Below are 13,251 nucleotides of genomic sequence, written 5' to 3'. Positions count from 1 at the left end.
AATAAGGGATCATAGCTTTCACCTAGATTGACCTGGTCAGTCTATGTCATGGAAAAAGCTGGTGTCCTTAATCTTTGTCTCATATTAGAAGGGTAATCCCTTGCCAGACTCTACCCTCAGAGAGACTTCTGAAGTAGTTAATGGTGAGTCAATACAAATTTGAACTCTCAGCTTGACTCAGGCTTCCTATGGTATGAGGTTATGTGAAAGGGGGATACCAAGTCAGTTGTACAACTGAATGCATTCAACTGAAATGTGTCTTCCGCATTGAGTCAGAGAGGTGCGGGGAGCTGCCTTAATCGACATTTACGTCGTCAGCGCCCGGGGAACAGTGGGTTAACTGCCTTCCTCAGTCCCTGGTTCGAATCCAGGCTGTATCACATCCGGCCGCGATTGGGAGTCCCATAGGGTGGCGCACAATTGGCCCAGCGTCGTCCGGGTTTTGCCGGGGTAGGCCATCATTGTAAATAAGAATTTGTTCTTAACTGACTTGCCTAGTTAAAAAAAGGTTACTTTTTTTTCTTAAGAAAAAAAGAAAATATTATCACCGCATATTGGCTTTGCTTGAATTGCCCTGCCAATGCATTGTTGTTCAGACTATTTTTTTTAAATTATATTTTACATTTTGAGGTAGGCTATATGATCACACCGGTAATAGATACTTATGAGACACAGCTGAGTGAGCAAACATTTACATAGTTTTATTTTTATTTTACTGGGCTGATGGTGCCTGCATCTGATGGACAGTCTCAGCGGAAGGAGAGAGCAGCAGACTGAGGGTCTGCCTCTCAGTGTCTTCCAGCTGATGGCAAAACTCGAATCGCACCATATTATTTCTTCCTTAATGCACAAATTCATGTTGTTACTCCTATAAACAGAGAAAGTGAAATATTCCTCGATATTAAAAAAGATCCTAGATCCTAATAATAACGCAAGCCAACTTTTCTGTAGCTTTCTGGCTGGCTACATTACTGCAGACACGGTAATCTGAGCCATCCCATTGGACAGCAGGAGGCCTATAGTACACTTGATTTCCTCTCCGGGCCTGCAAGGGAAGGTAGAGTTTGTACTTTCAGACACATGAAATGGTTCAAAATCGGAACACTTGACCTACCCAGTGAGCAGGTGTAGCTGAATTGGGTGTATCTACCACCAACAGTGCGAGAGTAATAAAAATAAAAAATGGAACGCAAGGCTTTATGGTTGTGTTTTTACAGATATATTTGGCGATTGACTAGAAATGCCGTTGAGATCGACCAGTCATGATCGACCGGTTGGTGAGCACTGCTGTATAGTGTAGTGTCAGCTCAGCACATGAAGAGAAGGGTAAAAAAAAACACGTTTTGTTTTATGCTGCTAATAATGTACTGTATCTGTAGTGTTTCTTACTATTTTTTAGCTTGGCAATGATTTTTGTTTGAGAGGGGCAACACCTAGGTCCTAGGGTCTGGTATGCTACAAGAATAAGTGGAAATCTAAGGTGAATCCACCAATTTGTAAGTCGCTCTGGATAAGAGCGTCTGCTAAATGACTTAAATGTAAATGTTAAATGTACACTGGACAGATTACTGATGAAACCCTAATAGAACCACGTACCCATCATTAAGTAATGCCTGATGACAGAGGGCACTTCAAACAAGACCAAGCCCTAGTTGCCTATCAAGGGAGCTTCAGAGGTAGGCAAAACCTCTAATATGAGTTCCATTTCTGCCTGTCTGTCCGCATCACACTCAACCTGCTCTAGTCTATGAGCCAGGTCAGTTACGGCTGAGTCATCAGGGGCCACATTAAAACCAGTTCAGCCACTATCTCTTGACAGGTCACATTTCATCAGTGTTAAGGTGCATCTAGTCCAGTCAGTGGAGTGAAGGAGCGAGACTGAGGCTGGGGTTGGCGTGACATTGACAGTCACGTCTGACTGGTTCGGGTCAACGGGAGGAGAAGGGACACTGGCAGAGTGGCATATCCCTACTGGGTCAGACATTGTCAGGTTGATTACACTGGGCTGGTCAATCTGTGTATCATAGTAAGCCAGAGAGCTCCGGTGTGCTGTTGTCTAGTATTTACTGTCTCTCTGTCTGTGAAAAGGAAATGAGACATTTAGAGTTCCATCAGCTGTTGGCTCAAATGAATAACTCATGGGAGCTTAATTGACTGAAAAGTGAGCTTTTGTTTGTCACCACAACACTTTTATCGACTGGAGCTACTGTATCTACTTTAGACTGCTTCATCAAATGCTTAGTGACTGACAACTTGGGTGAGTTTTGGATAAGGTTGTAACATGGTTACAGCAACAACAAGAACAAAAGTAAACAACAATCTGCTGAGTATGTGTCAGCTACACAGATTCTAAATAGCCAATCCAGTAAATGAACACTGTGTAGTGACAGCGCCAACGTCAACTGGGCACTTCTGGCTAAATCCCACTTTCAGTAGCCTACAGTCAATTCAGTAGCCTACAGTGAATGAATAATACAATATTTCAGAGCATGTTCCATCAAATTATATTTACCTTCAGTATTGCCATGAAAGTAAGATCACAACGAGGCTCGGTTTGATTATTTCGTGGGGGCATATTGTCCCCATTTGGTACAGGGGACAATAAACATGTGGTTGTTTGTCAACAAACTATACCTGCGAGTGTGGCCCAGTAAACGTGAATGACTGGGGTATTTTTCAAAGAGAGGATTATGAGGGGAGTCCCACACAAAGGAATTGGGGACCGCTTTGCGTGCTGCCAGAATAACACTCCGGCGGATGCTGTGACATCGAATGAGAAAGTGACATTGACTAAATCCAGATATGCACTGTTTTTGTCACACTGTCACTAGACTGCCGCAACACATATTCTATCAGTATTATGAGCGAAGTACATCCCCATAAATTCGCCTGCTATGCAATGTATCCAGTTAGAGCGATGCATCAACAAAAGAGCGACAACGCGACATACCTGGGATAAAATAACTTGTCGGTGAATCATACTCCAATTGCGAGCAATAAATCCCAAACGTGACTATCAAGTCGAGCGGTGGATTTCATAGAAATCCATGTTTAAAACGTAGAAATTAAAGCCCAAACGTCCCGGCTGATGTCGACGCATGAGTAGAGCATATTCCCATCCGATAGCTAGTCTCTGGGTACCAAACGGCAGTACCAATCACAAGCTGTCTCCTCACATGCGCTTCTTTGCCTCCGCCTCTCTGCTGCCCCCCCACCACATCCACTTTACTACAGGACCAAACCGAAAGTGTCAGATGAGCTGACGCCATGCACAAATGTCGGGGATATTCGGAGGAAATGCCTGCTAAATCGAGGCACCAGCCTTTCCGAACCCTCACACGTAATGCAATACTATTCCCTGGTAAGGTTGGCAACAGACGTTTAAGTGGAACACGAAATGCAGGTTGAATTACTGTAGGCCTACATCAAATGCCTATAATATCACATCAACTACCATAAACGCAGGGCTCAAATTCCACGTGAGTGTCATCTTATTGATCCTGGGTGACTACCTTTTCCTTGCATTAGATATAATTGATGTGTAGGGTACATTTTATCAGGATAATACAGATGTGTTGTCTGCGTATAGGCTAGTAAACAGTAGCTAATACAATGACGCCTAAAATGGGGAAATACTATTATAGCCATACTCATAACATTACAAGGATGGACTATTTACAACACATGACAACACATTTTTTAAATATATATTATACTGAACAAAAATCTAAATGTAACATGCAATACTTTTAAAGATGTAACTGTAGTTATAGTACATATGAGGAAATAAGTCAATTGAAATAAATTCATTAGGCCCTAATCTATGGATTTCACATGACTGGGCGGAGGCGCAGCCATGGGTGGGCCTGGGAGGACATAGGCCCACCCACTGGGGTTCCAGGCCCAAACATTGGGGAGCCAGGCCCACCCACTGGGGAGAAAGGCCAGCCAATTAGAATTAGTTTTTCCCCACAAACGGCTTTATTAAAGACAGAAATACTCCTCAGTTTCATCAGCTGTCCGGGTGCCTGGTCTCAGATGATCCCGCAGGTGAAGAAGCCGGATGTGGAGGTCCTGGGCTGCCGTTGTTACACGTGGTCAGCGGTTGTGAGGACGGTTGGACGCATTGCCAAATTCTCTAAAACGACGTTGGAGGAGGCTTATGGTAGAGAAATGAACATTCAGTTCTCTAGCAACAGCTCTGGTGGACATTTCTGCAGTCAACATGCCAATTGCACGCTCAGTAAAATATGTAGACATCTGTGGCATTGTGTTGTGTGACAAAACTGCACATTTTAGAGTGGCCTTTTATTGTCCCCAGCACAAGATGCACCTGTATAATGATTGTGCTGTTTAATCAGCTTATTGATATGCCACACCTGTCAGGTGGATGGATTATCTTGGCGAAGGAGAAATGCTCACTAACAGGGAGGTAAACAAATTTGTGCTCAACATTTGAGACAAAAAAGCTTTTTGTGCATATGGAACATTTCTTGGATATTTTATTTCAGCTTATGAAACATGGGACCAACACTTTACATGTTGCGTTTGTATTTTTATTCAGTATATATATACACAATACCGTTCAAAAGTTTGGGGTCACTTAGAAATGTCCTTGTTTTTGAAAGAAAAGCTCATTTTTTGTCCATTAAAATAACATCAAATTGGTCAGAAAAACAGTGTACACATTGTTAATGTTGTAAATGACTATTCTAGCTGGAAACAGCTGATTATTTATGGCATATCTACATAGGTGTACAGAGGCCCATTATCAGCAACCATCACTCCTGTGTTCCAATGGTACGGTGTGTTAGCTAATCTAAGTTTATCATTTTGAAAGGTGAATTTATCCTTAGAAAACCCTTTTGCAATTATGTTAGCACAGCTGAAAACTGTTGTCCTGATTAAAGAAGCAATAAAACTGGCCTTCTTTAGACTAGTTGAGTATCTGGAGTATCAGCATTTAAGGGTTCGATTACATGCTCAAAATGGCCAGAAACAAAGCACTTTCTTCTGAAACTCGTCAGTCTATTCTTGTTCTGAGAAATGAAGGCTATTCCATGCGAGAAATTGCCAAGACACTGAAGATCTCGTGCAATGCTGTGTACTACTCCCTTCACAGAACAGCGCAAACTGGCTCTAACCAGAATAGAAAGGAGTGGGAGGCCCCAGTGCACAACTGAGCAAGAGGACAAGTACATTAGAGTGTCTAGTTTGAGAAACAGACACCTCACAAGTCCTCAACTGGCAGCTTCATTAAATAGTACCCGCAAAAGACCAGTCTCAATGTCAACAGTGAAGAGGTGACTCCGGGAAGCTGGCCTTCTAGGCAGAGGTCCTCTGTCCAGTGTCTGTGTTCTTTTGCCTATCTTAATCTTTTATTTTTATTAGCCAGTCTGAGATATGGCTTTTTCTTTGCAACTTTGCCTAGAAGGCCAGCATCCCGGAGACGCCTCTTCACTGTTGATGTTGAGACTGGTGTTTTGCAGGAGTGATGGTTGCTGATAATGGGCCTCTGTTCTACTATGCATATATTCCATACAAAATCTGCCGTTTCCAGCTACAATAGTAATTTACAACATTAACAATGTCTACAGTGTATTTCTGATCAATTTGATGTTATTTTATTGGACACGAAATGAGCTTTTCTTTCAAAAACAAGGTCATTTCTAAGTGACCCCAAACTTGTGAACGCTAGTGTATATATATATATATATATATATATATACACTAGCGTTCACAAGTTTGGGGTATATATATATAATGTGAAGCACTTTGCACTGCATCCTTTTTGTACGAAATATGCTATCTAAATAAAGTTTGATTTGATATGGCAGCCAATTGGTTACTAGCAGCCCAGTCGGTTTAGACTACTCATTAAATAGTGTGCCTCATCCCTCTCCATTTATATGTTTCAGCTTCTGTGATGATATTGGTGAAACAAGGACATTTTACATAACATCTGTGCCTACATATTCCTCATGAATGATTAAATATGGGGGAAAACGAGAGCATGCTTTGCATATCCTCAGTTCACCGCCAAGGACGTTGTTGTTGTTTTTTGCCCCGTTTTGTTTTGTTTAGTTGTTTGTTTCTCTCCCTGTCTTAAGCTAATATGTGCAAACCCAGTGAGGAATCTTGACTATTTTGTCTCTACAATATTTTGGTACCGTCCTTTATGCCAGTAGCAAATGAAATCACAACATTACTTCCACACTAGGCTACTAAAAACGACCACAGGCTGCCACACACTAGACTACCACAAAACACCACACACTGCTTCACATTAAAACAATACCACTAACTATGACACACAAAAACAAATTACCATAAACTACCAAACACAAGTCTACTACGCACACTGAAACAAATTACTGCAAACTACTACACACCAAAACCACATAGGCCACTAAAAATGCTAAAAATACCACTCACAAAAAAAAAACTTTTCCCACATGGTCCAAATTAATTCCCAGGCTGTGTCACAACCGGCCGAGTCCCATAGGATGGAGCACAATTGGCCTATTAACATCGACGTGGCTGTAGTGGAGCGGGTCGAGAGTTTCAAGTTCCTTGGTGTCCACATCATCAATGAACTATCATGGTCCAAACATTCCAAGACAGTTGTGAAGAGGGCACAACAAAACCTATTCCCCCTCAGGATACTGAAAAGATTTGGCATGGGTCCCCAGATCCTCAAAAGGTTCTACAGCTGCACCATCGAGAGCATCCTGACCGGTTGCATCACTGCCTGGTATGGCAACTGCTCGGCATCTGACCGCAAAGCACTACAGAGTGTAGTGCGAACGGCCCAGTACATCACTGGGGCCAAGCTTCCTGCCATCCTGGATCTATATAATAGGCGGTGTCAGAGGAAAGCCCATAAAATTGTCAGAGACTCCAGTCACCCAAGTTATAGACTGTTTTCTCTGCTACCGCATGGCAAGCAGTACCGGAGGGCCAAGTCCAGAACCAAAAGGCTCCTCAACAGCTTCTACCCCCAAGCCATTAGACTGCTGAACTATGCATAAAAATCGCCTCCGGACATGACGACCCCCCGCCCCCTCCCTTTTGTACACTGCTGCTACTCGCTGTTTGTTTGTTACCTATGCATAGACACTTCACCCCCATCTACATGTACAGATTACCTCAACTAGCCTGTAACCCTGCACACTGACTCGGTACCGGTGCCCCCTGTATGTAGCCCCGTTATTGTTATTCTTATTATGTTACTTTTTATTATGACTTTTTATTATAGCCTACTTGGTAAATCATTTCTTCTTCTTGAACTGCACTGTTGGTTAAGGGCTTGTAAGTAAGCATTTCACAGTAAAGTCTTCACTTGTTGTATTCGTCGCATTTGGCAAATACATTTGGATTTGATTTGATTTGACATACAGTAGATGGAACCAACTCATACTGTAGGTAGTTACATGGCTCCCAGTTCGGGTCTCCCCACGCTAAGTAAACTTAACTCCATCCATATATACAGTGGGGCCCGAAATGATTGACCTTTATAAAGATGCGCAATAATGACTATAAAATAAATAATAAAATACTGAGCGATATTGTATTGCAAAAAATGTGGGAAATTCTATTATTTTATAGTAATAAAGTTGCTCAGAGAAAGAAAGAGATTTTGTTTAACAAGTGACACTTTTTTCTCTAAAAGGTAGGGGTGATTTTGTAAACAAGAATATAATGTTTCTAAAAACTTCAACATTAATGTGGATGCTAACATTATTATGGACGATCCTGAATGAATCGTGAATAATGATGAGTGAGAATGTTACAGAGGGTCAAAGATCGTATCCCCAATCATACCCCCAAGGTATGCAAACCTCTCACCATTACCAATAACAGGGGTTAGCATGTCTTGGGGAAAATAATAATACTACCTCTAACTACTACACACTCAAACAAATTACGCACAGGAGTCTAGGTCAGTAGAATATACCCTTAGCATAATATACTATCGTTATATGTATTTTATAGGTATATGTCATACAGTATAGGTATATATTTTGGGCCAAATTCACCCAGAATCCCCCATTGCAATTCACATAGATAGGTGGTACACCCGAGGAACAAATCACGAGTTCATGACCATCTCTACTAAGACCTCTTAATGTATCCTGAGAGTGGGCCTCCCGAGTGGCGCAGCAGGTTAAGGCACTGCATCGCAGTGCTAGAGGCGTTACTACAGACCTGGGTTAATTCCCGGGATGGAGCACAATTGGCCCAGCTTTGTCCGGGTTAGGGGAGGGTTTGGCCGGTGGGACTTTACTTGGCTCATTGCACTCTATCATCTCCTTGTGGCGAGCCGGGTGCCTGCGGACTGACCCAGGTCGTCAGTTGAACAATGTTTCCTCCAATGTATTGGTGCAGCTGGCTTCCGGGTTAAGCTGGCGGATGTTAAGCTGGCGGATGTTAAGCAGCGCGGTTCGGCGGGCATGTTTTGGAGGACGCATGACTCCACCATCGCCGTTGGGGAGTAGCAGCGATGAGACAAGATCTAAAAAAAGATATCTATCCCGAGAGACGCCCTCCAATGGATCTACAGCAATTCACAGGACACAACACCACTATATAACTGACTAGAGTAGGCTACCAAGTTGACTAATAAATCAGACTGTGATACCAGCTTTCTGATATACAGTCTGAAATAAAGCACTGCAAAAACCTAAAACATTACCTTACAAGCCAGAATGTTGAATAAAATTACATTTCAACGTACTCTACCTGTTGTCTGTGTACGGTTTGTCCTTTTGCTGGTGGACATTTCTGAGAAAATATCCACAGGAAAGTATTATTTACTCGACTTTTTAGAGCGCTGGTACTGCCGTTGAGATTTCTATCACCTGGCAAATGCTCAAAACTGTGTAAACACCTGCAAGACTTTGGTTAGTATGCATGCATTTTGTACTTCATTCTTGTGCACTTGTCTTAGGTGCTGAGAAAATGAATCGTCATAGCCACACACAGAGACCCGCGGATTAATAATACTTTCCTGTTTATATTTTGTCTAGGATTTCCACCAGCGGAAAGATGGCATCAGTGGAAAACAGGTATAGTATGTTCAAATTAATTTTTTTCAACAATCTGACTTGTAAAGTGACTGTTTAGAATTGTTTTATCTAAAAGTTAGAGATGAGAGTGGACCAGTCCACACTCAGATTCAAAGAGGCTAGCTATCAAGATGTCTGTGAAGGAGTACCTAAATATATTCTAAAGTATTCCAAGTATTTATTCATCACCTTCTGTTTTAAGATCCGCCAGCCTTCTTAGGAGGTTCTCGAGCAGCAACAGTTCATATGGTGTCAGAGGATCAGGTGCAGAAATAGGTGTCATTTATTTTCAGTGCAGATGGAGAAGACTGAATTCAATCAATCAAATGTATTTATTTTTAAATCAGCAGTTGTCACAGTGCTTATGCAGAAACCCAGCCTAAAACCCCAGAAAGCAAGCAATGCAGATGTAGAATCACAGTGGCTAGGAAAAACTCCCTAGAAAGGCAGGAACCTAGGAAGAAACCTAGACGAACCAGGCTCTGAATGGTGGCCGGTCTTCTTTTGGCCGTGCCTAGTGGAAATTAGAAGAGTACATGGCCATTAAGGCTAGATTGTTCAAATGTTCATAGATGACCAGCAGGGTCAAATAATAATCATATAATAATAATAATTTTTTTAATGACATTCAAATCAGCATTGAAAACAGGTGCAAGTTTAAGTTTGTTCCACCTGAGCGAGTCTGACCACAAATCAGAGACCAATATGATGACACACCAAATGTGTTTGATGGACCGCGGGAAAAGAGCAGGAATAGGCTTTTGTAGGCTACAGTCCAAGCTATGTCTTCCAATGGTGCGACTGCTGTTGGCATCCAAAGATTATCCAACTTGAATAAACGCTTGGAGGTAAGGATGACAGCAGTGGTGTAGTCTACGGTGATACAGATATCACTTGTTATTGATATCTACCAAGCGCATTGATGTGAATTACACTGCTGCTCTCTCATTTAACTACTTGCGCCAAACCGGAGGCGTCGCGTGCGCAAGCACTGAAAAATAAATGTACACAAACATGTTATTCAATAATTGCACCCACACTGCTTGTGCGTTCCAACGAGCGTCTGCGTTGCCAGGCGCTAAAACAGAAGTTGCTTCTATTTGTTTCACAGAATGCGATGCAAGTCCTGCCTATCCCATCTCCTCATTGGCTTTTAGAAGCATATACCCACGTGCCAAGCCTATGGAATACCAGTGGGGCTTTTTTTTCTTCAGTAGTGCTCAAAGCATGCCATTCCATGAGCGCAGCATTTATTTTTCAACTCGAATCAATGAGCCCAATCAGTCCTCCATGACAACAAAATCATAAACAACAGAGTAGGGTTGGCTAATAAGGCCTTAGTTTTGGGGTCATGCTCAGGTAAAACAATTTGGCTAATCTATACTTCCATATTTCCAAATCTTATTCTCGAAGATCAAGGGGTATAACATTTATTGGAATGACTGGAATTCTGATAGACTTTGATTTTTAATGTAAAGATACAATTTAATCGTATTGTTATTTGTAGTAGAAAGCGATGAGTTAGAAGAAGCCTGCATAACCAACCGATAAAGGAACATTTAACATCCCTCTAAGCTATGTAAACTTTAACATTGATTTATCCTGCAATAGATGTCGTTCAATTGGTAAAATACATTCTTCTTCTAATGCCTCTTAATGGGAAAATAATATAAAAGTAGCAGAATGTAATCAGATTACGTTACTGACTTTGGGTAATCCAAAAGTTACGTTACTGATTACAATTTTGGACAGGTAACTAGTAACTGTAACAGATTACATTTAGAAAGTAACCTACATTTTTACTGGGCCAAAATAGAATTAGCCTACCTGAATTGAGCAAAAAAGGCAAAACGCCTGGCAGATGTATTAACTAAATGTTGCCTCACCAACAACTGGCCAATGTGGACATGCATGGGGAATAGGGGCATCCTAAAAGGACCTGCCCTCACCTGGCACAAACAATTAGTAGATTCTCAACAAACAGTGAAAATTCACTTCAAAAGCAATAGGCCTACTACACTACATGACCAAAAGTATCTGGACAGCTGCTCGTCGAACATCTCATTACAAAATCATGCGCATTCATATGGAGTTGGTCCCGTCTTTGTTGCTATAACAGCCTCCACTCTTCTGGGAAGGCTTTTCCCTGGAACATTGCTACGGGGACTTGCTTCCATTCAGCCACAAGAGCATTAATGAGGTTGGGCACTGATGCTGGGTGATTATGGCTGGCTTGCAGTCGGCGTTCCAATTCATTCCAAAGGTGTTTGATGGGGTTGAGGTCAGGGCTCTGTGTAGGCCAGTCAAGTTCTTCCACACCGATCTTGACAAACTATTTCTGTGTGGACCTCGCTTTGTGCATGGGGGCATTGTCATGCTGAAACAGGAAAGGGCCTTCCACAAACTGTTGCAACAAAGTTGGAAGCACAGAATTGTCTAGAATGTCATTGTATGCTGTAGCGTTAAGATTTCCCTTCTCTGGAACTAAGGAGCCTGAACCATGAAAATCAGCCCCAGACAATTGTTCCTCCTCCACCAAACATTATAGTTGGCACTACGCATTGAGGCAGGTAGCGTTCTCCTGGCATCCGCCAAACCCAGATTTGTCCGTCGGATTGCCAGATGGTGAAGTGTGTTTCATCACTCCAGAGAACGTGTTTCCACTGGTCCAGAGTTCATTGACGGCGAGTTTTACACCACTCCAGCTGACGGTTGGCATTGCGCATGGTGATCTTAGGCTTGTATGCGGCTGCTCGGCCATGGAAACCCATTTCATGAAGTTCTAAATATTAAGTTCCTTACAATAAACAATGGAAATACCCCAATTCACTGTGGTGGATGAGGGCGAGGACGGAAGTGTGATGACACAAAGGAGTACAAATGGCACTACCTTAGTCTCCTTCGTATGGTCCTTCATCTCCTTGCAGCATTGTGTAGAACAACCCCTTTTTCTGTGACAAAATGTGCAATTCACACTCTGACCTGTGAAAGGCAGCAATACGCAACACAGCATCTAGTCTTCTGGAAACTCACACAAAGAAGAAGAAAAATAAGAAGAAGAATGGAAACACCCCCTAACGGGAGAAAACAAATTATGGTGCGGAACCTGTGGCCAAAACCATGAACTTGGTGTTTCAAATGAACAAAACAAAGGCTAAACATTTCTTTTTACCTCCTTTTCTCCCAATTTCGTGGTATCCAATTGGTAGTTAGAGTCTTGTCTCATCGCTGCATCTCCCGTATGTACTCGGGAGAGGTGAAGGTCGAGAGCCATGGGTCCTCCGAAACACAACCCAGCCAAACCGCACTGCCTGCTTAAGCCGGAAGCCAGCCGCACCAATGTGTCAGAGGAAACACCGTATACCTGGCGACCGTGTCAGTGTGCACTGTGCCTGGCCGGCACAGGAGTCACTAACGTTCAATAGGACAAGAACATCCTTGCCAGTCAAACCCTCGCCTAACCTGGACAAGTTGTGCACTGCCCCATGGGTCTCCCAATCATGACAGAGCCTGGACTTGACCCAGGAGCTCTAGTGGTACAGCTAGCACTGCAATGCAGTGCCTTAGACCACTGTGCCACTTGGGAGGCCCAGGCTCTACATTTCTTGTAACGGTTGTCGTCGGATAAAGCGGACCAAGACGCAGCGGGGAAATGTGCACTCATCTTCTTTATTAAAGAAAAGAAGGGAAACCAAAATAAACACGTACACAAAAGACACAACGATGAATAACAGTCTGGTAAGGCACAAGGCTATACACAGTACAATCTCCCACCAAACACAAACAAAACACATACCTATATATAGGACTCTCAATCAAAGGCAACTACAAACACCTGCCTCCAATTGAGAGTCCAACACCCAATTACCTAACATAGAAATACTAAACTAGAGAGAACATAGAAATACAAAAAACATAGAACATAACCCAAAACCCGGAAATAATAAATCAAACACCCTTCTAAGCAAACCACCACCCCGAACCACATAAAACAAATACCCTCTGCCACGTCCTGACCAAACTACAATACAAATAATCCCTATTACTGGTCAGGACGTGACATTTCTAAACAAAGTAAACGCTTACCGGTTCATGTGCTTTTGGATAATTTATATTTCCTTTCATCTCGGCAAGGCCAATCTAGAGAAAATGTATCATTTGTTTTTCTAGTTTAAAACCAAAA

The 13,251-nt window shown here is 42.4% G+C and overlaps 1 protein-coding gene across 4 annotated transcripts in view; it reads right to left on the bottom strand.

The window, feature by feature from the left end:
- Positions 1-3,132, bottom strand: part of hecw1a (HECT, C2 and WW domain containing E3 ubiquitin protein ligase 1a) — an 83,371-nt gene extending 80,239 nt beyond the window's left edge. For all 4 annotated transcript variants that reach the window (XM_045710956.1, XM_045710958.1, XM_045710955.1 and 1 more), the window contains exon 1: positions 2,951-3,132. Coding sequence is in view for 2 of the 4 variants with exons in the window: in XM_045710955.1 (XP_045566911.1) it covers positions 2,951-2,980 (30 nt within the window). In the remaining 2 variants the exon portion in view is untranslated. The remainder of the gene's footprint in view (positions 1-2,950) is intronic.
- Between the last annotated feature and the right edge of the window lie 10,119 nt (positions 3,133-13,251).

This window comes from Salmo salar, chromosome ssa29 (assembly GCF_905237065.1).
Source record: "Salmo salar chromosome ssa29, Ssal_v3.1, whole genome shotgun sequence".
Taxonomy (NCBI): domain Eukaryota; kingdom Metazoa; phylum Chordata; class Actinopteri; order Salmoniformes; family Salmonidae; genus Salmo; species Salmo salar.
Note: the sequence above shows the minus strand (reverse complement) of the source record. Positions and strands in the feature narration are given on the sequence as shown.